The sequence below is a fragment of the Agelaius tricolor genome, unplaced genomic scaffold (assembly GCF_023055355.1).
Source record: "Agelaius tricolor isolate 1412-34295 unplaced genomic scaffold, bAgeTri1.0.p SCAF_33, whole genome shotgun sequence".
NCBI lineage: Eukaryota > Metazoa > Chordata > Aves > Passeriformes > Icteridae > Agelaius > Agelaius tricolor.
The window spans coordinates 908,135-933,653 of NW_027269293.1; the positions used below are offsets into that span (position 1 = coordinate 908,135).

The window sequence follows — 25,519 nt, forward strand, 5'->3', positions numbered from 1 at the left end:
TTTTTTTTTCTACTTTTTCCTCCGTGTGCCCCTTTCCTCGGGAGCTGCGGGACAGGGAAGGAACACTCTGCCTTTTGTGTGGCTGGAGATAAGCGGGGAGCCAGGCTCGGGGAGGGCATTTCTTTGTCTCCTTTCCCCTTCCCACCCTCCTCACTCCCTGCGTTTGAAACCTTAGAGCCTGAAAAATTCCTGCCCTCCAGAGCTGAGACATTCCCAGCTGGGACGCTGGGAGCAGCGAGGGAAATGGAACTTTGAATTATTTTTAATTATTTTCTCATAATTTTTAGGGTTTGGTGGGGGTTTTTTTGGGTGTTTTTTTTTTTTTTTTTTTTTTTTTCTGGTGGGGTTTTTTTGTTGGTTTGTTGGTTTGTTTTTTTTTTTTGTTTTTTTTTGGTTCAGACACATTTTCTGTCCTGTCTGGGCTGATTTTCGAGGCTGGGCTGGCCCGGGAAAGCTGCAGTGGGAGAGCAGGGGGGACAGTCAGGGGTGGCTCGGGGGCCTCTCCTTCCCCACCCGGGGCCTCTCGCAGCTCAGATTGTTCCAGGAGGATTCCTCATTCCTGCGGCACCAAATTCTGGGGGTGCTGAGGTGAGAGCTGCCCCCCGAGCCAGGAGGAGGAGGAAGGATGAGGAAGGATGAGGAAGGATGAGGAAGGATGAGGAAGGAGGAGGAAGGACGAGGAAGGATGAGGAAGGATGAGGAAGGATGGGCTCACCACGGGCAGAGCTGGGGGGTTTGGGAGCCGTGGCCCTGGGGATGGGCTGGGATCCCCTTTAGAGCCTTTCCCTTGGGATTCCTCATCTCCTGCCCCCTGATCCCAGCCTTGCCACCCCTGCCTTCTCCTCAGACCCCCGAAATCACCCACCCCATCCCAGGGGCCACCCCTGGGCGGGTCAGTGCCATGCCAGGGGCTGTCCCCATGCCAGTGTCCCCTCAGTCATGGATGAGCTGGGCTCAGCAGAGCTGTGGGATGATGGCTCACGGGCAGGAGCTGCTCTTCCTTGACGTTCTCCTCTTGCCTTGGAGGACTTTGGCTGCTCTTTGTTTCTCCATCAGGAGAAATCGGCGCCAGGCAGAACCACAGCTCCTGGGCATCTCCTGCCCTCCAGCTCCTGGGGAAAGGAAGATTTGGGAGGGCAGGGGTGGGGCTGGCAGTGGGGACACTGGGTGGGCCTGCCTGACCTCAAGAACAAGAAACTCCCTCCAAAGTCTCTCTCCCCCTCTTCTCCTTCCAGAAAGGGAACTCCAGGACGGGTCCTTGGCACCGGGGCGCTGCTGCCAAAATCCATCCTCCTCCTCCTCCTCCTCCTCCTCCTCCTCCTGCGAGGGCAGCAGGGAGCCTGCAGCTGGACAGAGCTCTCGGGGGACCGCTGGAAGTGGGGCCAGCATGGGGGATTGGTGGCTGGCCAGGCTCCTGCTGGGCTGCTCGGCCGTGCTGGCCGCGGCACAGTACGAGGGGGACTTGCAGACAGACAGATTCACAGCCTACGAGGAGAGGCCCCCGAGCAGAGTGAGGAGAAGGGGCCAGGACTCGCTGCGAGGGTGAGTTGCAGTTGGTGGCTCTTTGGCAAAGCGGGTTTTGGGTGGTTGGCAGAGCTGGGCTGGCAGGGTCGCCGTCCCCTGAGCTCGGGAAGGAGGAGCTGGGTCTGGGAGGATCCCATGGGAGCAGTGCTGGGCACTGGGCTCCTTTTGGGGTAACTGAGCTCCTTTTGGGGTAATTAAGCTCTTTTTGGGGTAACTGAGCTCCTTTTGGGGTCACTGAGCTCCTTTTGGGGTAATTGAGCTCCTTTTGGGGTCACTGAGCTCCTTTTGGGGTAACTGAGCTCTTTTTGGGGGTCACTGAGCTCCTTTTGGAGTCACTGAGCTCCTTTTGGGGTCACTGAGCTCCTTTTGGGGTCACTGAGCTCCTTTTGGGGTAACTGAGCTCTTTTTGGGGGTCACTGAGCTCCTTTTGGAGTCACTGAGCTCCTTTTGGGGTCACTGAGCTCCTTTTGGGGTCGCGGCACTTGGGGCTCACCTGCACCCACCCGGTGGCTGGGTTTGCCTTCCCTGGCAGGGTGGGCACAGAATTCCCAGGCAAACTGGGGACATCCCATCCCTGGAGTGTCCCAGGCCCGGCTGGACGGGGCTGGGAGCACCTGGGACAGGGGGAGGTGACCCTGCCATGGCAGGGCTGGCACTGGGTGGGATTTAGGGTCCCTTCCATGCTGGCCCATGCCATGCCTGGCCGTGGTGGCTGTGCCTGTCCTTCCCATGTCCCTGGGGGATGTTGTCACCTCGGGATTTGCCCCTGGGGTCCCTCTGGCTGTGCTCCAGGCCTGGGGCTGTGCTGGGAGGGTTTTGCCCCTTGGGGCAGCTCCTGCTCCCTGCCCAGTTTGGGGCCATTTCCCACCTGAGGAGGGAGCCCAGGCCCAGCAGGAGAGCCCAGGCTGAGCTCGGCTCTGCTGCTCTAAGATGGTTCCTGCTGATCTGGGGTTATTTTAAGCTCTTTGGAGCCCATCTGGCTGCAGCTCCTGGGCAGAATGCCCGTGGGCAGGAGCAGAGTGGGATCCAGTGTGGGGCTGGGCAGTGCCAGGGGCTGGGGAATGCTGGAATGCTGCTGGAATGGGGGCACTGCCCCAGAAAAGGGCTGGGTTTGGGCTGCAGCTGGAGCCTTTGGAGAGGGAGGGATCTCCTCCTGGAATTCCAGCCTGTGGGGATGGAGGAGTCTCCTGGAATTCCAACCTTTGGAGATGGAGGAATCTCCTCCTGGAATTCCAACCTGTGGGGATGGAGGAATCTCCTCCTGGAATTCCAGCCTTTGGGGATGGAGGAATCTCCTCCTGGAATTCCAACCTGTGGGGATGGAGGCATCTCCTCCTGGAATTCCAACCTGTGGGGATGGAGGCATCTCCTCCTGGAATTCCAACCTTTGGGGATGGAGGCATCTCCTCCTGGAATTCCAACCTTTGGGGATGGAGGAATCTCCTCCTGGAATTCCAACCTTTGGAGATGGAAGCATCTCCTCCTGGAATTCCAGCCTGCATGGAAGGGAATCCTTGAAACAATTCTGGGAAGTTCAGTTATGGATCAATGTTGGGAGGTTGGACTTGGTGATCTCAGAAGTTGTTTCCACGTTTAATCATTCTGGGATCTTCCCTGGCCTGGCTTTTGCTGCTTTGAGGCCTCAGGATCCTTTGCTGCTGTGGGATTTCCCTTTGGGAAAAGCAGATCAGTCCCAGTTCCAGGTTTGCTTCTCTCAGAGAGGCCAAAGGAATGAACCAAGGGGGAAATGTCAATAAAGGCTGGCTCAGCTGTTTAAATCTGGGGTTGTTCCACACCGTGGGCACGTGGGTGACCTTGACAACTGCATTTTGTGGAATTATCTCTTCCCCAAAGCCACCCAGTGAACATTTAATCCCATTTATCCCTGGTGTCCATTTAGCAGCTCATGACACCGTTGCAAATATTTGCTGTGGCTTTGCCTTCCCAGCCCCTCAGCTTTCCCTTTCAGGGAGATAAAAAACCAGCTCCAGGCTGGGCTCAGCCTTCCTTGGCTCCAGGGCTTGCAGGGAGCAATTTGGAATTCCAGAGCTGGGATTAAAGCCCAGCTGAGCTGGAGATTCCCTGGGCACCACCCTGGGCACTGCCCTGGGCCCTGGGGCTGCTCAGAGAGGGTCCAAAAATGTGGATGTTGGGTCTGGGTGGGCATTTTATCCATGTTTTCCTTCCCCAAAAGCCTGGTGAGGGACAGACACATCCAAGGACTCCAGGGACAGTCACCAACCCTGACAAGATTTGGATTTTTCCCTTCCCTTTGGGCATTTTCCCCTTCCCTGCTGGGTTAATGGTTGGGATGATCTCTGAGGTGTTTTCCAGCCCTGATTCTCCTGGGATTTATCTTGGTCTGTGCCTCCTTTTCTCCCTCCATCTCCAAATTCTGTTGTTTTCCCAAATGGGACAAGAAACCCCAAAACCCCACCAGGAGTTCAGAGAGAAAAATGGGAACCCAGGTTCCATTTTCAGGGAGTTTTTTTTTAAAACTCTGGGAGATAAAAATACCCAAACATTGGTTCAGTTTCTCTTAAATATCACCCACAAGTGGCACAAACCACTTCCTGTGGGTTTCGTAGAATCCCAGAGTGGTTTGGCTTGGAAGGACCTCAAAGATCATCCAGAATCCATCAAAACCATGGGATGGGAGGGAGGAGCTGCTCCCAGGGACTCCAGGTGCCCAACACGAGCTGTCCCTGCTGCTGTCCCTGCTCCAGGCCACTTGGAGAGGCTTTGGGAAGAAGCTGCAGCAGTTCAGGCCAGAGACTGGGTCTATTTCTGCTGGAATTATATTTATTTAGAGCTCGTTCCCATCCCAGCCTCCTTCGATAAAGGGAAAAGCATGAAATAAATGCAAAGCGGGGATTAAATGCAAAATAAACAAGCCTCTTATCCAGCCCTGCTTTCCCAAATAACAATTAATAAAGGCATGGGGAGCAATAAATCCCAGCCCAGGCCCGGCTTTAATCCGGCCTTAAACCCATTAAAGGAGAGACAATTTCAAATGAGCCTCTCCTGAAGGGCCCAGCCCTGACAAATCCCGTTCTGAGGCAGGCCTGGGATGGGATTATTGCTTTATTATTGCTTTAATGAACTCTTGGGCAGTTTCCAGGGGTTTGTGTGGAACAAAGGGGAGCAGGACTGGGCTGGCACTGCCATTTCCACTCTGCAAGGAGGGGTAAAGGCCTGGCTTTAACCACAGCTCATTAGGTCGAGCCCATTAATTACCAGCTGGGCCCTGCAAGTGAGAAGATGGGTGGGGAGAGGGGTTGGGAGAGGAGCTTGTGGCACCCCTGCCCTGAGGGCAGCACTCAGAGGGGCCAAATTAATTGTGGGGAAAAGGGAACGGGAGCAGCTTCCAGCTGGTTTCTGACAACTCCTCATTTTCCACTGAGGGGTGGACAGGGAAATGCTGGAGCTGCAGAACAGGAGCACAGGGGTTCTCCAAAATCCCCCTGAGTTTGGATTTTCCACTGGGGGATGGACAAGGAAATGCTGGAGATGCAGAACAGGAGCACAGGGGTTCTCCAAAATCCCCCTGAGTTTGGATTTTCCACTGGGGGATGGACAAGGAAATGCTGGAGATGCAGAACAGGAGCTCAGGGGTTCTCCAAAATCCCCCTGAGTTTGGATGCAAAGCAGAGGGAAATCCAAGGGCTGGGATTTGGGGCCTAGGGGACACAGAGGGGCCTGGAGCTGACTCTGGGGTGATGCTGACGGTCAGGGATGGAGCTCCAGCACCTCTGAGTGTCCTCAGAGAGGGGCACAGGGGATTCCCAGCAGGATTTTCACCCGGGTCCATCCCTGGCCCTGCAGTTCCACCAGAATTTTAGGAATGAGAAGGTTTCAAAGCCACGTGGAGGCGGCGCCTGGGGACGTGCTGGTGACCGTGGTGGTGGCACTGGCTGAGCACCTCAGAGTCTTTTCCAGCCTCAACAATTCTGTGGTTCTCTGAACCGAGGTGCTCCTAAGAGGCACCAGAAGCTGAAATTTCCCAGTTTTTACCTCAGTCCTGGGTTTCAGGCAGCCAGAGCCCCTCGCTGGTGGGGGGAGCTGGGAAAGAGCGGCGATTAAAACCCTTCAAAACCCAAATGAGCAGAAAGAGCCCCAGATTTCCCTCAGGAAAGGTGCAGCTGGAGTTCTGCCCCTGTGATCCAGGCACCTCTGGAGCACATTCCTGCTTCCAGCTCCACGTCCCAGCCTCGCTCCCCGTGCCAGGGCTGGGATACTACGAACAACACCAGGAACGACGTGAAGGCGGCACTTGGAAACCTCTGACTCGAGACTTTTGTTCCTCAGTTTTCCTCTGGGTCCTGATTTATGTTGTGAAATGGTTGATCTTGGCCTCCTGGCCGTGGCTGGGCTCTCTTGTTTTTGGCAGGGATCGTGAGGGAGAATATTGGAATGGCAAAGGAATATCTGGCGGGGGAGCCAGAGGTTGTATGGGTTTTGTCTGGAAGTTTTAAGGGCTGTATTTGAAGTTTTGATTTATTTCAGAATTTAAGGAGGGAGAGAAAAAAAAAAATAAAATGGAAGAGTTGGTAGTGCTGCATTCCAAATGAAAGTGTGAAGTAGTTCCTGGAAATCTGTTGGATTTTTAGTTCTTTTTTCAAAGGAAAAGGTTCCTTGCTGGTCTGTAGGGGTTGAATTAAATGTGCACCAAGAAGGGAGATTTTCCTACCATCACCCAGAGGAGATGTGGGAAGAACCCAATAAAGGGAAAAAATTCTCTTATGGACAAAGCAAAGGTGTTTAACAAAATTTTAATAGATCCCCCTCCCTTGCTGAAAAAACATAAAATAGAAAATGATCAGGATTATTGGGCTTGAACCCAGAGCAGCTGCAACCCAACCCCTGCACAGCCTTTGCAAGACTTTCCTTCTGTTTTCCTTCATTCCTTTGATGAAACCGAATAAGAATAATTAAAAATATTAATTCCATCTCCCAGAGGTGAGGCCCTGGAGCAGAATTCCCAGAGCAGCTGTGGCTGCTCCATCCCTGGAAGGGTCCAAGGCTGGCTTGGAGCAGCCTGGGACAGTGGGAGGTGTCCCTGCCCATGGAAGGGCTGGGTTTGGATGGGCTTTCAGGTCCTTCCAGCCCAAACCAGTCTGGGATTTTATGATCCCGTGTTTCTACATGCTGAGTTTGGAATATTTCTGCGCTGGCAGTGTCACACATCCAAATTTCTGTTGGAAGTTCTGAGCTTTGTGGCTTTTCCTTGTGGTACAGACATTTAGCACCTCTCACCTCTTAACACCAGCTCTTAGGACAAAAAAATAATTGGAATTGTTGGGACTTGAACCCATTCCTAAAAGTCCTCAGGAGCTGCTTTGGAGAAGCAGGGATGGGTTCCAGCTGGGAGGAATTTCAGAACCCCCTTTGCAGCACCTTGTCATGGTCACATTGAACAGGGGCAGGTCTGACTTTCCCAGGGGGAATTCTGGAATTCTTTCATTGCAAATTCCTCATCAAACACAGCCAGGCCTGGGGCAGTGAGCAGAGGACTCCTCAGAGTGGGGATTCTCTGAAATCAGCCCCGTCAGCATTTCCTGGCCAGCGCAGGAGCGGGGACACAAACCCGCCCGGGACCCCAAAGCTTTGTTTGGGATCTGCTCCCACGCCCTGACATAATCCCAGATCCCTCGGGGTGGGAAGGGAGCGGCTTTCCCAAAACCCACCCTGGCATTTGGCAGCAGAGATTGTCCCCCTGCCATCCCAGGGGGGCTCCAGAGCTGTCCCCAGCCATTGTCAGAGCTGATCCCGAGGGCGCAGCAAAAATCCGGGCGCGGAGCAAAACCAGAGCAAAGCCTGAATTGGAGGAAAAGTGTCCAGATTGGAGAGGTGGGATCATTGTCCCCGGAAAACCACAGGCTGAAGTCATCCACATTCATTCTGTTCAAATCCCACAATGAGAAACAGGCTGCAGGGGAGGGGGTCACAAATAATCCCAAAAAGAACCTTCCCCATCTCTTCCTGCTTTTCCATGGATAACAGACATCCCTTCTTTTGGTGCTGAAAATCCTCATTAACCTGGTTATAGGTAAATTTTCACTGCTGAAGCAAAAGGTGGCTCTGGAAGGTTGGGAAAACCTGGAGTCAATGGGAATTTATTAAAAAAGGTGAACAAGTTGGGAATTGGCTGATGGGGCTCCCATCCAGCATTTCCCAGCCCAGGGCTCTGTTCCAGTGGGTTTTTCCTCTTTTTTCCTCTTTTTTTCTTCCCTTTTTTCCCTATTTTTTCCCTCTCCTTTTCCTCTTTTTCCTCCTCTTTTTTCTTCTTTTTTTCCTCTCTCTTTCCTCTTTTTTCCTCTTTTTCCCTATGTTTCTGTTTTCTTCTCCTTTTCCTCCTTTTTCCTCCTTTTTTCTCTTTTTCCTCTTTTTATTTTTTTCCTCCTTTTCCCCCTTTTTCCTCTCTCTTTCCTCTTTTATTCATATATTTTCCTCTTTTTTCCTCTTTTTTCCCCCGTTTTCCCTCTTTTTTGCCTCTTTCCTCCCCCACTGAAATTCCCGCTGCTCCCTCCCTGTTTATCGCTAATCCCAGCGTTTGTTTAAGGGGCACAAAGGCGATGCCGAGTTTGTTTTCCCTCCGTCCTTCCTTCTTTGGGTCACATTCACCTCATTTGCATAATTCTCATTAGCTAATGAGCCCTTTCAGAGGCACAGAAGGTGAGAAGGGACTGATCCAGCCATGGAAAAACGCTCCAGGGCTTCACCAGCTCTGGGAAAAACCCCAAGGAGGCAGAGCTGAGAGGAGGGGGAAAAACCCTCTGGATTAAAAAAAAAATATTTAAAATTTAATTTTAAATTTATTTTAATTTTTTTTAAATTATGCCCTTATCCCTGGAAGTGTCCAAGGCCAGGTTGGACGGGCTTGGAGAGGCCTGGTCCCTGTCCCTGGCAGGGCTGCAATTCCACACCTTTTAAGGTCCTTCCATCCCAAACCATTCTGTAATTCCACGATTTTAAGACGTCCCTTTTATCCTGACCTTTCTGATGGAACTGAGGGATCCCAGCTCGTGTTTCCCTGCACTGAGCAAACTGCTGATAACTCTAATTTCATCCCTGATTTGCTGAAGATGGCGTTTTCTTTTTCCCCTTACGAACCAGCGTTGTCCTTCTGGAGTTTTTGCTTTGGAATCTCATTCCCTTCTCCCCCTGGGTCATTGCTGGGACATCATTGATCCCAGAGTGGATTCTCCCCATGGTTTATTTTGAAACTCTGCTAGTTTTTAGCAGATGCTCAGCAAGGTTCACTTTGGGAGGAACAATTGGCATCTTTGAGTTTCAGCCTCCATCTCCCAGCATCCCTGCATGAAATCCTGGGATGAATCCCTTTGGGAAAGAGGTGGTGTCTGCCCCCTAATTAAAAATACTCCACGTTATCCATCCCATTGAGCTCCCTTCTCTCTCAGTCCCTGGCACTGATGCCTCATTCCTCCTCCTCCACTGATTTTGACCAAAACCTCCCAAAATTACAAACAGGAGGGATTACAAATGGAGTTGGGAGGGAAATGTCCCACAGGGAGCTCTTCCCTGCTGTCCTGCAGAGCCTGGATTTACCCAAAGCCACTGAAACAGAGGGGAAAAACCCCAAACTATGTTTGATTTTCAGCCCGAACGTCTGCGGCTCGAGGTTCCACTCCTACTGCTGTCCTGGCTGGAAAACTCTGCCTGGAGGGAACCAGTGCATTGTCCGTGAGTATCCCCCTGTCCCTGCCTCCCCTGATCCAGCTGATCCAGCTGATTTCCCTGCTCCCAGCTCCTGGGAATCCCCAGCTCTGCCAATCCCAGTTAAACCTGGCTGGTCCCAACTGGTCCCAGTGACTGAACTCAGCCTTTCATCCTCTCAGGTGTCACCGTGTCCCCTGGCAGTGCCTGCTTTGGGACAGGAGGCATTCATTATTAATGGGATTAATGATTCCATTAATTGATGGGGACATTGCAAACCTGGTGCCACCAGAGGTGTTTGTTCCCCAGAGGGAATTTGCATTTTAAGGGGCCACGGGAGGGAGATTGAGATAAATCTCATTTGGATTGGGAGTTGGGAGGATGATTGAGATAAATCTCACCTGGATTGGGAGTTGGGAGGATGATTGAGATAAATCTCACCTGGATTGGGAGTTTTCCTTCCTGTCTGAGCTGGAGAAGCCATGAATTGGATGATGTCCTGCATTTCTGTGGGATAAAGATGGGATGGAATGGGATTGGATTTCATTTCATTTCATTTCCCACTGCTGCTGTGCCCACAGAGGTGCTCCAGCCCCTCCCTGGGTGATTCCTCTCCTGAGGGATGATCCCAGGGGCAGAACCAGCTCTGGGAATTCCCAATGGATGATCCCAGGGGCAGAACCAGCTCTGGGAATTGCCAAGGGATGATCCCAGGGGCAGAACCAGCTCTGGGAATTGCCCAGGGATGATCCCAGGGGCAGAACCAGCTCTGGGAATTGCCCAGGGATGATCCCAGGGGCAGAACCAGCTCTGGGAATTGCCAAGGGATGATCCCAGGGGCAGAACCAGCTCTGGGAATTCAAGGGATGATCCCAGGGGCAGAACCAGCTCTGGGAATTGCTGAGGGATGATCCCAGGGGCAGAACCAGCTCTGGGAATTCCCAAGGGATGATCCCAGGGGCAGAACCAGCTCTGGGAATTGCCAAGAGATGATCCCAGGGGCAGAACCAGCTCTGGGAATTGCCAAGAGATGATCCCAGGGGCAGAACCAGCTCTGGGAATTGCCAAGGGATGATCCCAGTGTCCTTGTGTGCCTCCAGCAATCTGCAGGAATTCCTGTGGGGATGGATTCTGCTCCCGGCCCAACATGTGCACCTGCTCCAATGGACAGCTCTCCCCCAACTGTGGCTCAGCTGGAGGTGAGGGAATTCTGCTGCTGGTCCCGGGGCCTCCCTGCTCTCCCAGAAGGGAAAGGAACCCAATCCCTGCAGCCCCATCCTGAACTGGGCAGAGCCCGCCCGATATTCCATGTGATATTCCATGTGATATTCCATGTTTCACAACCTACTCTGTGCTTTGGGGCGCTTACCCCGGGGGTTTTCCCTGCAGAAATAAATGGGATTTTGGAGCCTTTGGAGGCCTCAGCTGGAGAGAGACATCCCAAGGGTTAATTTTCCACCCGTGCCCAGCTGCAGAGATAAAGAGACCCCTCAAAGCCGCAGCCAGGGGGTGTTTGGGAGAAGGAAATTTCTGGGATCTGCTCTTCCCAAGGGCCACTCTGTGCTCCGGATCCCCGGGAAGGTGGTGCTGGAGCCACCAAACTGCGGGAGCCAGGGTCCATGTGGGAGCAATCAGGGAGGAATCCCAGGAATGCCGAGAGCCCTGCATCCATCTGGGCACGGCCCTGGCATTCCCGGGAGAGGGGGGGGCTCCTCCCATCTGCAATTCGCTGTTGGGGGCTGGATTTCTGCTCAAGAACAGACAAACTGTGCATTCCAGAGGCAAGGAAAGCCACCCTGCCTCCTCTGGAATAACAAAGAGCAGCGTTTCCCGCTTGGTTTCCTACTCCAGGGAGTAAGGATGGTTTAGGAGTGCTCTGAAGGGGTGTTTAGGTGGAGTAGGGAGTGAGTAGAGACAAAAACCCCACAGCTGATCCCTGGCAGAGCCACTGATCCCTTCCAATAATTTGTAGGACTAATCCAGTCCTGGGAAAAGTTAATGAGGATGAGCTGTCATTCCTCCTTTTCCTGTCATTCCTCCTTTTCCTACAATGTTGGCCTCTGCTACCCTGGCAAATCCTGACAAAGCATTGAAATTCCTGGTTGGAAGATGTTCTTCTGCATTCCAGATCCTCAGGGGCTTCCAGCAGAGCCAGGCTTGGAAAATGTGAGGTTGGACAGGGCTTGGGGCAGCCTGGGGCAGTGGAAGGTCCCTGCCTGTGGAATGGGATGAGCTTTAAGGGCCCCTCCAGCCCAAACCTGTCTGGGATTCCCTGCTAAATCAGGAGCTGATGGGACCTCAGGGATTTTGGGATCATGGCAGAAATGGGATCTGGAAGGGTGTTTGCCAATTGGTTGGAAATTCCTGGGTGAGGATCAGGGCTTTTCCTGTGCCCAAGCCCTGAATCCCCAAACTCCTGAGCTCCCTGGGCTGTGGGGCTTGGGATGTGCCAGGAGCAGCCCTGCCATGGGCACAGCTCTGACACCCAGCCCCTCCCCAGGGCTGCCTGGGTGAGCTCAGGGCTGTAGGGAAGAGTTTCCCAGACTGGAGCCTTTTCCCAGTTGGAGCAGCCCTGATCCAGGCAAGGCTTTGAAGCCCGGAGCTCCATTTCCTGCAGGATTAAACTCCCATCTAAATTTGGGCTGATCCCTGGCTGTGGAGCAGGAGGAAGATGAGCAGACATGGGGATGGATCCAGCCCAGCCCCAGATCCCATGTCCAGCCCTTGTGCTGAGCTCCTGGAGCTCTGAGATTGCCCAGCCCAGCCCTCCCTGCTCCCAGCATTCCCAAAAATCAGAATTCTCCCATTTGGACACTCGTGAGTCCTGCTGCTCCTGGGCAGGGGCTTGGCCCCAGCTCTTCCCAGCCTGGAATTGGTGTTGGAGGAGCCTCCATGCCATAAATCCACCCCTGGAGCTGCCAGATCCCAGCCCCTCCTCCCGCTGGCAGCCAGAGCTGTGGGGTTTTTGTGTGAAATCCCCTTTTCAGATGATTTGTGGGGTTTTTGTGTGAAATCCCCTTTTCACGTGATTTGTGGGGTTTTTGTGTGAAATCCCCTTTTCACGTGATTTGCTCCAACCTCAGGCCCTTGCAGTTGGAGTGGTCACACCTTCCAGAGGAGGAATGTGTTGTTCCAGGCATTCCAGAGAGAAAGTTGTGTTTGTAACTCGCTGCTGAGCCCCAAAAATCCCTCTTTGGGCTGCTTGAATCCCAAATTCCTTCTCCAAGCAGTGAGGAAACAGTTAAAGCCAACACTTGGTGTCCACAGCAAGGATAAAACTTCCCAATTTATTTATTGCTATTGTTTTCCTGCAGTGCCTCAGTCACATCCAGTGGGTCATAATCCTGTGGGAAAGCTCAGCTCTCACATGGAAGAATGGAGGATTCGTGCTTTTCTTTCCAAATTCCTTTAAAAAAAAAAACCTCTCCCAGTAACTGGATCTTGTCAAGGAGGCCACGTTCTGTTTGCAAAAGGAGGAGAAATATCTTAAAGTTGACCATTTTCCTCCACCAAGGAGATTCCATCCCCCCCAAACTCCTCAGAAGGCTTTGATAGGGAGGAATTTGGAAGATTAGACAGCCCAAAGTGTGGAAAGGGTTGAAAATGGAGCAATAATGGAAAACAATGATAAAAAAGGGTGGGAAAATATTGGCAAAGTATAAAACCCTGACAGAAGAGGTTGTTGTGAGACAGAGTTGTGTCAAAAACAGGGAATTATCCATGCCCTTGTTTACAGGAAGGACAAAGCTGGAAAGGTTTGGCTGGGGTGGATTCCATAAGGAAGTAAAAGGATGGAGGCCTTGGGTTTGTGGGGAACAAAGGGTGGGATGGAGCTCAGGGAAAGGCTCTGCCCCCGAGGGTCCCCTGGGAATGGGCACATTCCCAACCTGCCAGAGCTCCAGGGGCCTTTGGAAAACCCTCTGGGGTGGGATGGGGTTGTTGGGGTGTCTGGAGTCAGGAGCTGCATCCGTGACCCCGGGGAGCCCCCCCAGCCCCGGGTGGTGTCCCCTGTCCCTGAGGGAATTCTGGGGGTGACCCTGTCCCTGTCCTGTCCCCAGTGCAGAGCTGCAGCGTGCGCTGCATGAACGGGGGCAGCTGCTCCGAGGAGTCCTGCCTGTGCCAGAAGGGATTCACGGGCACCTACTGCGGGCAGCGTGAGTGCGGGAATGGGAATGGGATGGGAATGGGAACGGGATGGGAATGGGAATGGGTCCTGCCTGTGCCAGAAGGGATTCACGGGCACCTACTGCGGGCAGCGTGAGTGCGGGACTGGGATTGGGATTGGGAATGGGAATGGGGATGGAAACGGGAACGGGTCCTGCCTGTGCCAGAAGGGATTCACGGGCACCTACTGCGGGCAGCGTGAGTGTGGGACTGGGATTGGGATTGGGAATGGGAACGGGAATGGGATGGGAACGGGAACGGGTCCTGCCTGTGCCAGAAGGGATTCACGGGCACCTACTGTGGGCAGCGTGAGTGTGGGACTGGGATTGGGAATGGGAACGGAATGGGATGGGAATGGGAACGGGTCCTGCCTGTGCCAGAAGGGATTCACGGGCACCTACTGCAGGCAGCATGAGTGCAGGGATGGGAATGGGGATGGGAATGGGGATGGGATGGGATGGGATGGGATGGGAATGGGAATGGGTCCTGAGGGATTCACGGGCACCTACTGCGGGCAGCGTGAGTGCAGGACTGGGAATGGGAATGGGAATGGGAATGGGAATGGGGATGGGAACGGGAATGGGTCCTGCCTGTGCCAGAAGGGATTCACGGGCACCTACTGCGGGCAGCGTGAGTGCGGGGATGGGAATGGGGATGGGAATGGGATGGGAATGGGAATGGGTCCTGAGGGATTCACAGGCACCTACTGCGGGCAGCATGAGTGTGGGACTGGGATTGGGATTGGGAATGGGAATGGGATGGGAACGGGAATGGGAACGGGTCCTGCCTGTGCCAGAAGGGATTCACGGGCACCTACTGCGGGCAGCGTGAGTGTGGGAATGGGAATGGGAACAGGGATAGGGAAGGGTGCCCAGGACACTCCAACATCAGCACCGTGTTCTCCTTCCCTTGGAATCTCAGCCCTCTCTCATGACCAACACAGCTCTGTATCAAAATAGATATGAGACATAATTAACGGATTCATTGATTTCCCAGTGTAATGTATAATATATTAGTAGAATATAGATTTCTCAATCTATTGTAATGTATAAATAACAGCTATTGATAGTATTGTATATACTATATTACATATACATATATCTGTATGTATATAGTACATATACTATACTATATCTGTATGTAATATATAGATAATATTGAACATATTATAGAGATAATATATTATATATTATATAGATAAGATATGTTATATCTTCTAATATATGACATATTCATAATATAGAATTTAATGTATAGTATATTCATAATATATATCATCTATTATTATATAATATAATATATTATATATAATATATATTAGATAATATTATTATATATGAGATAATATATGCACAATATATTATATATAATATACACCTATGTATTATATATACAGTTACACATCTCTATAATTATATATTCTCTTACTATATTATAATGATATAATTATATTTAGTATGCTACAATTATTATTATATCATTATATAAATTATAGATTATATATATTTATATATTATATACATATTCCACCATGTAATACATTTTAAGAAGCCTTTAGTTAGCAAATAAGCACCATATCTTTGAAAGAATCTCTTCTCAATTAGCTCATTTAGAACTTCCCAAATTCCAAATCCCTGGATCCACGTGGGAATCAGTCCCACTGAGGATTTTTAAAGACAAAATCCCCAATTCTCCCCAAACTCTGCCTCAGCTCTGCCTGATCCCTCGCTGCTGAAACTTCCCCGAAAGTTCAGCCAGAGGCAGAGGCTCCAGATGGGAAATTTCATCCTGAGCAGCAAAAGCTTGGGAAAATTCTCAGGAGCAGCAGCCCGGGGCCGGGCTGGGACGTGCAGCTCTCGCTACGTGCAGCTCCCAGCTCCATCCTGCTCTGCTCCCCTGGCAGGACATCCCAGCAGGCTGGGGAATGCTGCACCCCCTGGGCCCGTCCCAATCCAATCCTGCACCCTGTGGGCCATCCCAATCTAATGCTGCATCTCTCTGGCCCAATCCTGCACCCCCTGGGCCCGTCCTAATCCAATCCTGCACCCCCTGGGCCCGTCCCAATCCAATCCTGCACCCCCTGGGCCCGTCCCAATCCAATCCTGCACCCCCTGGGCCATCCCAATCTAATGCTGCATCTCTCTGGCCCAATCCTGCACCCCCTGGGCCCGTCCCAATCTAATCCTGCACCCCCTGGGCCCATCCCAATCCAATCCTGCACCCCCTGGCCCAATCCTGCATCCCCTGGACCCATCCCAATCCAATCCTGCATCCCCTGGACCCATCCCAGCCCAATCCTGCCCCCCCTGGCCCCATCCCAGCCCAGGCTCAGAGCTGGAGCTGGGCACCGAGGGGGCTCCAGGCAGGGCAGGGTCCTTGGGGGGCCCTTCCTGCTCTGCAGATTCCATCAATCTGTGATTCCAACCAGGAAACTTCCCTTGGCTCCAGCCCTGAGTGCAGGGTTTCAGCTCAGGGTAGCAGGACTGAGTTTAAGTCAGGAATATCTTAAGTCAGGAATATCTTAAGTCAGGAATATTTGAAGTCAGTGACTGTTTTAGGTCAGGGAGCACCCAAGTGCTGCTCAGAGCTCAGTTCCTTGCTGTGGGCCCTGGGGTTAAATCCCTGCCCATCCATCCTCCCCTTCTCCCATTCCAGCTGTGCCATTCCTCACACCATTCCCTGGGTGCATTTTCCTGTTTGTATCCTCTCATCCCACTTCAATCCCAACGCTGAGATTCCAGAGGGCAGGAAATCCTCCCCAGTGCAAGAGGAGTTTATGGCTTCTGCAGAAGGGGGCTCGGGCAGCAACAGGGAACAAATTTTCCAAGGAGGAAAAAAACCCCCAAAAATCTCAGATTTCTCTGCGGATGGGAGAACACAGAGCTGATGCTCCGAACTCTGGCACCCCAACCACCGTGGAGGGGGTTTCTCCAGGAGCAGGGGTGATGGAATTCTCTGTTTTTCCCTCCCAGCTGTGTGTGAGAACGGCTGCCAGAACGGGGGCAGGTGCATCGGGCCCAACCGCTGCGCGTGCGTGTACGGATTCACCGGGCCCCAGTGCGAGAGAGGTGAGCAGGGATGGGATGGGATGGGATGGGATGGGATGGGATGGGATGGGATGGATGGAGACCAGAGGTCTCTGCAGCCAGGGCTTGGAAATCTGGGTTTATTGCAAAGGGCCAAGTGCAGGGCCCTGCTGGGAGCTGCCAGCCACGGCTCAGAGCAGTCAAGATAAGTAAAAAGAGGTGAAGAGTGGTAAAGAGGATGAGCGAGACCGAGGTTCCCATTACAATGCCATAAATCTTCTTCTGGTCATGGAACTTGGGGTTTATTGCAAAGGGCCAAGTGCAGGGCCCTGCTCAGAGCAAGCCCCAGAGAGGGAGAGAGAGGTAAGGAGAGAGAAGGCAAGAGAGTGGTAAAGAGAGAATGAGAGTAAAAGAGAGGCTCAGAGGGTGAGATTCCTGTTACAGCACAATAAATCTTCTTCTGGTCTTGGAACTTGGGGTCTATTGCAAAGGGCCAAGTGCAGGGCCCTGCTGGGAGCTGCCAGGCACAGCTCAGAGCAGAAAAGAGAGGTAAAGAGAGAGGTAAAGAGGATGAGAGAGCCAGGTTCCCATTGCAATACCATAAATCTTCTTCTGGTCATGGAACTTGGGGTCTATTGCAAAGGGCCAAGTGCAGGGCCCGTCTGGGAGCTGCCAGGTTCTGTGTCCCCTGCTCCAGGTGACCCTGGGCTGTTCTGGGCGATGTCCAAGCCCAGAACCCTGGGATTCTGTGAGCCCCATCCCTGGCAGAAAGAACTCACCCACCCCAAATCCATCCAGATTTACTTAAGGGCTTCACTTGAATTTACTTTGCCACCGCTGGTCTCCTTCTTTGTGGCATCAGGGAACTGTGGAGTGGTTTGGGTTGGAAGGGAGCTTAAAACCATCCAGGAGCACCTTCCACTATCCCAGGCTGCTCCAGCCTGGCCTTGGACTCTTCCAGGGATGAACATCCCCAATTTTCTGGACAATTCTGCTGTTCTGCAGCAGTTACAGATTCTTTAAGCCCTCTCCTTGCCTTTGCCCAGCACACAGGAATTGCTTTAGTTATGGAAAATGAGGAGGATTTCTCTCTGGAGGGCTCTACCCTGGGAGATTTCCCCCCTAAACCTGAGCTCCTGGTGGGCTCCTCCTCATTTTTTTCTCCTGAAGCACTGAGATTCCCAAATCCACCCAGACACTGGCTGGGTGTGAGCAGAGAGCTGGAAATTCCTGAAGGAAACTTCTGGAGAAGGCTGGAAAATCCAAATGTCCTGTGCATGGAGAAGAGGGGAAGAGGCAGGGGCTGAGCAAGGGGGGAGACTCTGGGGCCGTTTGTATAAAATTCTTTACATAAAGGAGCATTTTCACAAAGCCTGCAGAGATTTGGCTGAGCCAGACTTGTGTGAGAGACAAAACAAATCCTGCAGCTGTGTCCACACTGCTCCTCCCTGCCAAGACAAACAGAGCTGGGCTGGGAATGGTTCCTGGGGGTTTGCAGCCAGGTGAGTGCCTGGGCTTGGCCTTCCAGGGAAAATCTGGGAGCCAGGGAACAGCTTCTTCACCCTCCTGAGGGAAAACTCCATCCCCAGGGCTGCTGAGAGGAGGCTCTGAGCTGCAGGGTTTGTGTCCTGCGGCTCCAGGGGGTGTTGGTGGATCCTTGGGGGCCTCCAGAAGGGGATTCCAGCACCTCCTGTAGCCCCAGTCCTCATTCCCAAGGGTTTTCCTGGAGCAGGATGAATTCAGAGCAGACCCTGAAGCCCTTTGCTGGCAGGGAGAAAGGAGAAATCTCCTCCCAGGGCCAGGGGATGTCCTGGGCTCTGCCAGATGTGGAATCCTCTGTGCTGGTCACCGGAGTGATGAGTGAGGAGCATAAACGCAAAGAGAACACCAGGAATTCCACCTCAGCAGGAGGGAAAACTCCTTTTCCTGGAGGTGGCAGAGCCCTGGAGCAGCTGCCCAGGGATTCTCCCTGTCTGGAGACTCCAAACCCACCTGGTTCTGTGTCCCCTGCTCCAGGTGACCCTGGGCTGGTTCTGGGTGATGTCCAAGCCCAGAACCCTGGGATTCTGTGAGCCCCATCCCTGGCAGAAAGAACTCACCCACCCCAAATCCATCCAGATTTACTTAAGGGCTTCACTCGAATTTACTTTGCCACCGCCGTAACAAGAAGTAATTTGAATTTTAAATTGGAATAAAGCGAATTTCTGAGTGCTGAGAGCAGCTCCAGTAAGAGGCTGCTTTGTACTGGGAGCAGAACAAGCCCCCCCTCACACCTCATCCAGGAAATTCCCCCCCTCCAGAGGGAAATACCCTCGGAGCAGGCACTCACAGAACCCCAGCATCATTTCCTCCCTCTCCCCGACATCTTTGGGGACGAGTGGCTGGGGGATATTTTGTGGAACCTGAGCTCCCATTACATCAGTGAGGGAGGAAAAGCTGCAGCCCACAAGAGCTGAGGCTGTGGGGCCAGGGGCTGCTCGTGGATTTACAGCAGAGTGAGGGATTTTGATGTCATGGCTCCGATTCCGCCCTCCCTCGAGTCGGAAAAAATGACCGAGTTTGACTCATCAGGTGATGTTTGGGGCTCCTCCCGTGCTCCAGGGATGAGGTTTTGCATTTGGGGTTGTTTTTCCAGCCTAAATTAAATCTTCCCTGTGGAGCTTTTCCCTGGGGGTCCAGGAGATTTTCCCAGGAGCTTTGCCCTGGGATCCAGGAGCTTTTCGGGATTCAGGAGCTTTTCCTTGGGATCCAGGAGATGTTCCCTGGGATCCAGGAGCTTTTTCCAGAAACTTTTCCCTGGGATCCAGGAGCTTTTCCCAGGAACTTTTCCCTGGGAGCGAGGAGCTTGTCCTTGGGATCTGGGAGCTTTTCCCAGGAGCTTTTCTATAGGATCCAGGAGCTTTTCCCAGGAACTTTTCCCTGGGATCCAGGAGATTTTTCCCTGGGATCCAGGAGCTTTTCCTTGGGATCCAAGAGATTTTCCCAGGAGCTTTTCTATAGGATCCAGGAGCTTTTCCCAGGAGCTTTTCCCTGGGATCCAGGAGCTTTTCTATAGGATCCAGGAGCTTTTCCCTGGGATCCAGGAGCTTTTCCTTGGGATCCAGGAGCTTTTCCCTGGAGTTTTTCCCTGGGCTCCAGGAGCTGTGGTCTCTTCCAAGGGGCTCTGGGCACTGCCAGGTTTCCACCTGAGGGCCTGGGGAGAGTCTGGAGCTCTGGAAGTGCCACCCCAGCCCCTCCAGTGACCAACCAGGACAATTCCTGACCCCGAGGGCTCTTCCAGGAGCTCCCAAGGCCTGCTCTGACTTTTCCAGCCGTTCCTCCTGCTCTGGAACCACCAGCTCTGCGTTTCCCCGTGCTCTTCGTGCCTCCCTGAAACTCTCTCAGGTTTCACCAGGCCGAGACTTCATCAGGAAACAGTAAAAATAGGACAGGAAAGCTCAGAAAAAGTCCCCCCCTTTTACAATTTCCTTTGGATGTGTTTTTCCAGCACTTGGAATGTCTGGCCTTAGAGAGTGCCCCCGCCAGCTTTTTCTTTTCTGCAAAAGTCCAAACAGTTAAACTGGAGGAATGTGGCTGTGTTTGGGTGAAGGGAGGAAATGACGAGCTGGAGAAAGTATTCCATGAGAAAGGAGCCCCTCAGGGAGACCCTGGGGCTGCTCCCCTCCCTGCCCTGGAGGGGCTGGGACAGCTCTGGGGCTGGAGAGCCACAGCCAGGCTGGGACACACCTGGAGAACAACAGGGACAACTGGAGAACAACAGGGACAACTGGGAGACACCTGGAGAACAACAGGGACAACTGGGAGACACCTGGAGAACAAGAGGAACAATTGGAAAACACCTGGAGAAGAACAGGGACAACTGATCCAGGCTGGAAAATACCTGGAGAACAAGAGGAACAATTGGAAAACACCTGGAGAAGAACAGGGACAGCTGGGAGACACCTGGAGAACAACAGGGACAATTTGAAAATACCTGGAGAAGAACAGGGACAATTGGAAAATACCTGGAGAAGAACAGGGACAATTGATCCAGGCTGGAAAATACCTGGAGAAGAACAGGGAAAATTGGAAAACACTGAAGAACAACAGGGACAATCCATCCAGGCTGGAAAACACCTGGAGAAGTGTCTCCTCCTGATCCCAATCCCTGTCTTTCCCTGATCTCTCCCTGATCCCAATCCCTGCTCTCTCCCTGATCCCAATCCCTGTCTTTCCCTGCTCTCTCCCTGATCCCAATCCCAGTCCCCCCCAATCCCATTCCCTCCCAGTCCCTGTTGGTGGCTCTGGCTCAGTCCCAGCCGTGGCCTCCTGCCCAATCCCAGGATTTGTGCCCCATCCCATCCCTGGGGATGCTCCACAGGCCCCTTTTGTCCTGCAGGTTTCAAGGCAAAGCCTCCATTGTTCGTTGTGAGAGGGGATTGGAGCTCTGGCAGGGGAAAAAGCTCCTCTTCCTCAGCTCTGTTTGTTTGTTTTGGAGAGGAGGAATTCCAGAGGGTGGGAGGAAAGAAAAGCTCCTCATTCCCTTCCCCTTGCCTTGTGCTGGACCTACTCCCATGATGGATTTGTGTGGCTGGGATTGTCCCTTAGACAGCACAGAAAATCCTGCAGTTATCCCACTTTTCCACCTCCAGGGATCCGAATTCCCACTGGAATTGACTCAGGGACACCCTCCTGGCTCCATGGATGTTGCAGGAGTGGAGGAAACTCGTTTTTTTTTCCTTGTGAATATTCTCAGAAGTGCCTGATCAAACCCTCCCCTCTCCCAGAATCCCCCCAGATCCAGGATTTCTTGCAATCCCTTAATGGGAATTGCCATTGGAATTGCCAGGGATTCAGAGCTCCAGGGGCTCCCCAAATCCCCCCAGATCCAGGATTTCTTGCAATCCCTTAATGGGAATTGCCATTGGAATTGCCAGGGATTCAGAGCTCCGGGGCTTCCCCAAATCCCCCCAGATCCAGGATTTCTTGCAATCCCTTAATGGGATTTACCTGGAGCTGCTCCCCATCCCAAACTGGGCTCGGGTTTTGCGAGGCTGAGGGATCTGGGAAGGGGGGAACAGCAATCCCAGTTTTCCCTCAGCTTTTCCAGGGAGAAAGCCCAGCTCCTGAAGGACAGCTACCTGCAGCAGGATTCCTGGAACACAGATCCCATGCAGGGACTGGGAAAGGCTTCAGACATCTCCTAAGCGTCCCTATTTCCTTCATAAAATTTCATTGGTGCCTCATTAAAAATTTAATCATTTGCCCATTAAAATTAGCACCAGCTGGGGCTGGGAGGCAGCCAGGGCTCTCCAGACTGAGATTTCCTTGGCTCCATTCCCTCCAGAGGAGTCATCTGCATAGGAAAAGTTATTTTGGGCAATTATGGGTTTAAAAGGGGGTGTTCTCCTCACAATCCCGCATTCATTATCCCTCTCCAGGAATTCCTGCAGTGCCTGGGGGAGATGAGGTAGGAGATGAGGTGGGAGGTGCGGGTTTGGCCACTTTTCTCTCTGTTCAGAGCATCACTTTGGGGTTTTTCATTTATTACTCTGAGTTTTTGGGGGTCCCACCCTGCAGTGACATTGGCCACCGCGATGGGAACTTGTAAAATTTGGGTCAAAAAAAAAAAAGAAAGAAAGGATCATTACATGGTGCATGTTTCTGGTCAGATTCCCAAAAAAAAAAGCTTTTTTGGGAGGTGCCATCACCTTCACACTGATGTAACTTCCAAACCATTCCTTTTTTTCCCTCTCAAATCCTTCTCCTCTCAGCCTCCCCCCAGCTTCCTCAGCTTTAATTCCCAGTACAAACTGCTCCAGGACACAAATCAGAGGGAGCATTAAGCTGGAAATGAGGAATTCTTTGCTAATTGATTCTTTCCCAGACAGGAGGATTTCCTGGGTGTTTTCCATGGATTTTGGGCTGTGGTTACCTGGGGCTCCCAGTGCTCTCACCCCCCCAAAAAAAAGATTTTTATTGCTTCAAACACATCAAACCCAAACCTTTCCCTGCAGGGACACCTGGGGGTTAATCCAGGAGCAGGGATTTGGGGTCAGGGCAGTTCCTAATTACTGCTTAATTCCAGCCTGGAAATTCCCTGAGCCCCTCTCAGCCAGGCTCTGCCTGCCTGACCAGCACCTGACTGCTCAGACACTCCATGGGGAATTTTCTGGCCTGACCAGGACGTGCTCCAAGGCTCTCTTGGTTTGTTTTTTTTTTTTTTTTTCCCAGCCACAGATCAAACATTTCTGTGCCACCACCTCTGCCCAGCTGAAGGGAAAATCCCACGGAAGGATTTTGCTTCCTGCTGGATCCCTGCTGTGCCAATGTCCCTCATCGAGGGTCACGGGAGCCCAGGCAGGGGCAAACCCGCATTCCTGAGGGCAAAACCCTGCAAAAATTGGGTTAAAAATCCTTGGGGTTGAAGGGATGGGGGAGGATCCTGACTGGGAATGGGAAAGCTGCTGGTTGTTCCTGCAGTGTCTGGGGTTTAAAGCTGAAATTGCCAGGGGATGTTTGGGAGGTAAAGTGAAGGAATTAATCACGAGACAGGATCCCAGAGTGTGAGAACTCCAGAATCTGGTTTGGGATGGAAGAGAACATAAAAATCATGGAATTCCACTGCCAGCTGCTTCCACTATCCCAGGGTGCTCCAAGTTCCATCCGGCCTGGCCTTGGGCACTGCCAGGGAAGGATCTTTGTAACTAAATTGAGATTTTATTGCTTTTTCTCATCCCTGGAATTCCCAGAGCAGGTGGAATGGCAGCCCTGGAATTGCCTCTTTGCCTGGCTTTTGATTTCCAGCTCCTTTTAGGGCCACCACCACCTCCAACACCGCGCTTCAATTTGGCACCATCACAGTTTTCCCCCCAAATCTCTGTGCTGGCAAGGCAGAAACCCTGGGATTTATTTACACATTGGATTATGGGATTCACAGGGAACCCCCAGTGAGGGGAGAGAATGATTCATCTGACTCCATCTTATCAGAAAGCTAATTATAATTGCTTTATTGTACTATATTATTCTATACTGTATTACAATATTATTACATTACATCTGAACTGAACCTGCCAAGCACTCAAAACCACCCTCACTGTGGGTACACAATCTCCACATTGCATTGTGCTTTGGCACAAACACAGGCACAGCAAATGAGGTAAGAATTGGGTTTTTTCCTTTCTCTGAGGTTCAGAGAATGTGAAACCCAGAAATATTCTTGGGAAAGAAATATTCTTGGGAGGAACTGTGCCTTGCTTTTCTCTGTGAGGAGAAATGTGGGGCTATTTCCTGACAGGCCAAGGAACCAAGGCCTCGCTGTGGGTGAACAATCCCCACATTGCATTCTGCTGTGGCACAAACACAGGCACAGAAAATGATGAGAATTGTGTTTCCTTTCCCTGAGGTTCAGAGAATGTGAAACCCAGAAATATTCTTGGGAAGAATTGTGCCTTGCTTTTCTCTGTGAGGAGAAATGTGGGGCTACACACTTGGCCCTGATAGGCCAAGGAGCCAAACACAGGCCCAGCAGATGAGACAAGAATTGTATTTTTCCTTTCTCTGAGGTTCAGAGAACGTGAAACCCAGAAATATTCTTGGGAAGGAAATATTCTTGGGAAGAACCATGCCTTGCTTTTCTCTGTGAACAGCAACGTGGTGACACCAGATCTGACCCAGGATTTCTCTCATTTCCTGCCCAGATTACCGCACGGGGCCCTGCTTCAGCCAGGTGAACAACCAGATGTGCCAGGGCCAGCTGAGCGGCATCGTGTGCACCAAGACCATGTGCTGTGCCACCATCGGCCGCGCCTGGGGCCACCCCTGCGAGATGTGCCCGGCCCAGCCGCACCCCTGCCGGCGCGGCTTCATCCCCAACATCCGCACCGGGGCCTGCCAGGGTCAGACATGGCGTGGGCAGGGGGTGGGCAGGGCTGGGAAGGGCTGGGAGTGTGAGAGGGATGGGCACAGGGTGGGCAGGGATGGGCACGGGGTGGGCAGGGATGGGAAGGGCTGAGAATGTGAGAGGGATGGGTACAGGGTGGGCACAGGGTGGGGAGAGCAGAGTTCAGAACAGGAGCCTAAAAGAGCCCCAAAATGATGAGAGCAGAGCCCAGAATGGGAGCCTAAAAGAGCCCCAAAATTATGAGAGCAGAGCCCTGAATGGAAGCCTAAAAGAGCCCCAAAATGATGAGAGCAGAGTTCAGAACAGGAGCCTAAAAGAGCCCCAAAATTATGAGAGCAGAGTCCTGAATGGGAGCCTAAAAGAGCCCCAAAATGATGAGAGCAGAGCCCAGAATGGGAGCCTAAAAGAGCCCCAAAATGATGAGATAAGAGTCCTGAATGGGAGCCTAAAAGAGTCCCAAAATGATGAGAGCAGAGCCCAGAATGGGAGGACTCTAAACAGCTCCAAAATGCAGAGGGCAGAGTCTGGAACAGAAGACTGAAACAGCCCCAAAGTGCTCAGAGGAGAGTCTGGAACAGGAGATTGGAACAGCCCCAAATTGCTCAGAGGAGAGTCTGGAACAGGAGACTGAAACAGAGAAAATAGAGAATGGGGAGAGCAGAGCCCAGAACAGGAGATTGAAACAGCCCCAGAGTGCTGAGAACAGAGCCCAGAATGGGAGCCTAAAAGAGCCCCAAAATGCTGAGAGCAGAGTCTGGAACAGGAGACTGAAACAGCCTCAAAATGCAGAGGGCAGAGTCCTGAAACAGGAGCCTAAAGCAGCCCCAAAATGCTGAGAGCAGAGTCTGGAACAGGAGCCTGAAACAGCCCCAAAGCAGAGGGCGCAGAGAGCAGAGCCCCAAAGCACAGAACTCTCTGTGGCATTTTCCAAATCCCCCCTGTGTGCCAGGGAGCACCTCCATGGACCTGGAGCATCCCCTGGGATCTCCCAGCACCGTTTTATCCCAGAGATTCAGGGCACACTGTGGCTCTCAGGTGAGCTCCTCCATCCCACGGGCTGTTCCTCCCAGAGAAGCACAGGATGGGCAGATCCTTGGGGAAGCATTCCCATAGCTTGGAGTCTTTGAGTCTCCCTCTTGCTTGAGGCAGGAATTGACTCCTGTCCATCCCCTGGTGCAGTTTGGGAGGGGGAATTCCTTCTGGAATGTGATCCAGCTCCTGGGAGCACAGGGACACCCAGGGCTCC

General features: G+C 52.3%; 1 protein-coding gene across 1 annotated transcript in view; it reads left to right on the top strand.

Moving 5' to 3' along the window:
- The first annotated feature begins 1,387 nt into the window (after window positions 1-1,387).
- Window positions 1,388-25,519, top strand: part of LOC139602070 (fibrillin-2-like) — a 73,045-nt gene continuing 48,913 nt past the window's right edge. The window contains exons 1-6 of the mRNA XM_071451577.1: window positions 1,388-1,542; window positions 9,146-9,228; window positions 10,302-10,400; window positions 13,260-13,355; window positions 16,338-16,433; window positions 24,071-24,268. Coding sequence (XP_071307678.1) covers window positions 1,388-1,542; window positions 9,146-9,228; window positions 10,302-10,400; window positions 13,260-13,355; window positions 16,338-16,433; window positions 24,071-24,268 — 727 coding nt within the window. The remainder of the gene's footprint in view (window positions 1,543-9,145; window positions 9,229-10,301; window positions 10,401-13,259; window positions 13,356-16,337; window positions 16,434-24,070; window positions 24,269-25,519) is intronic.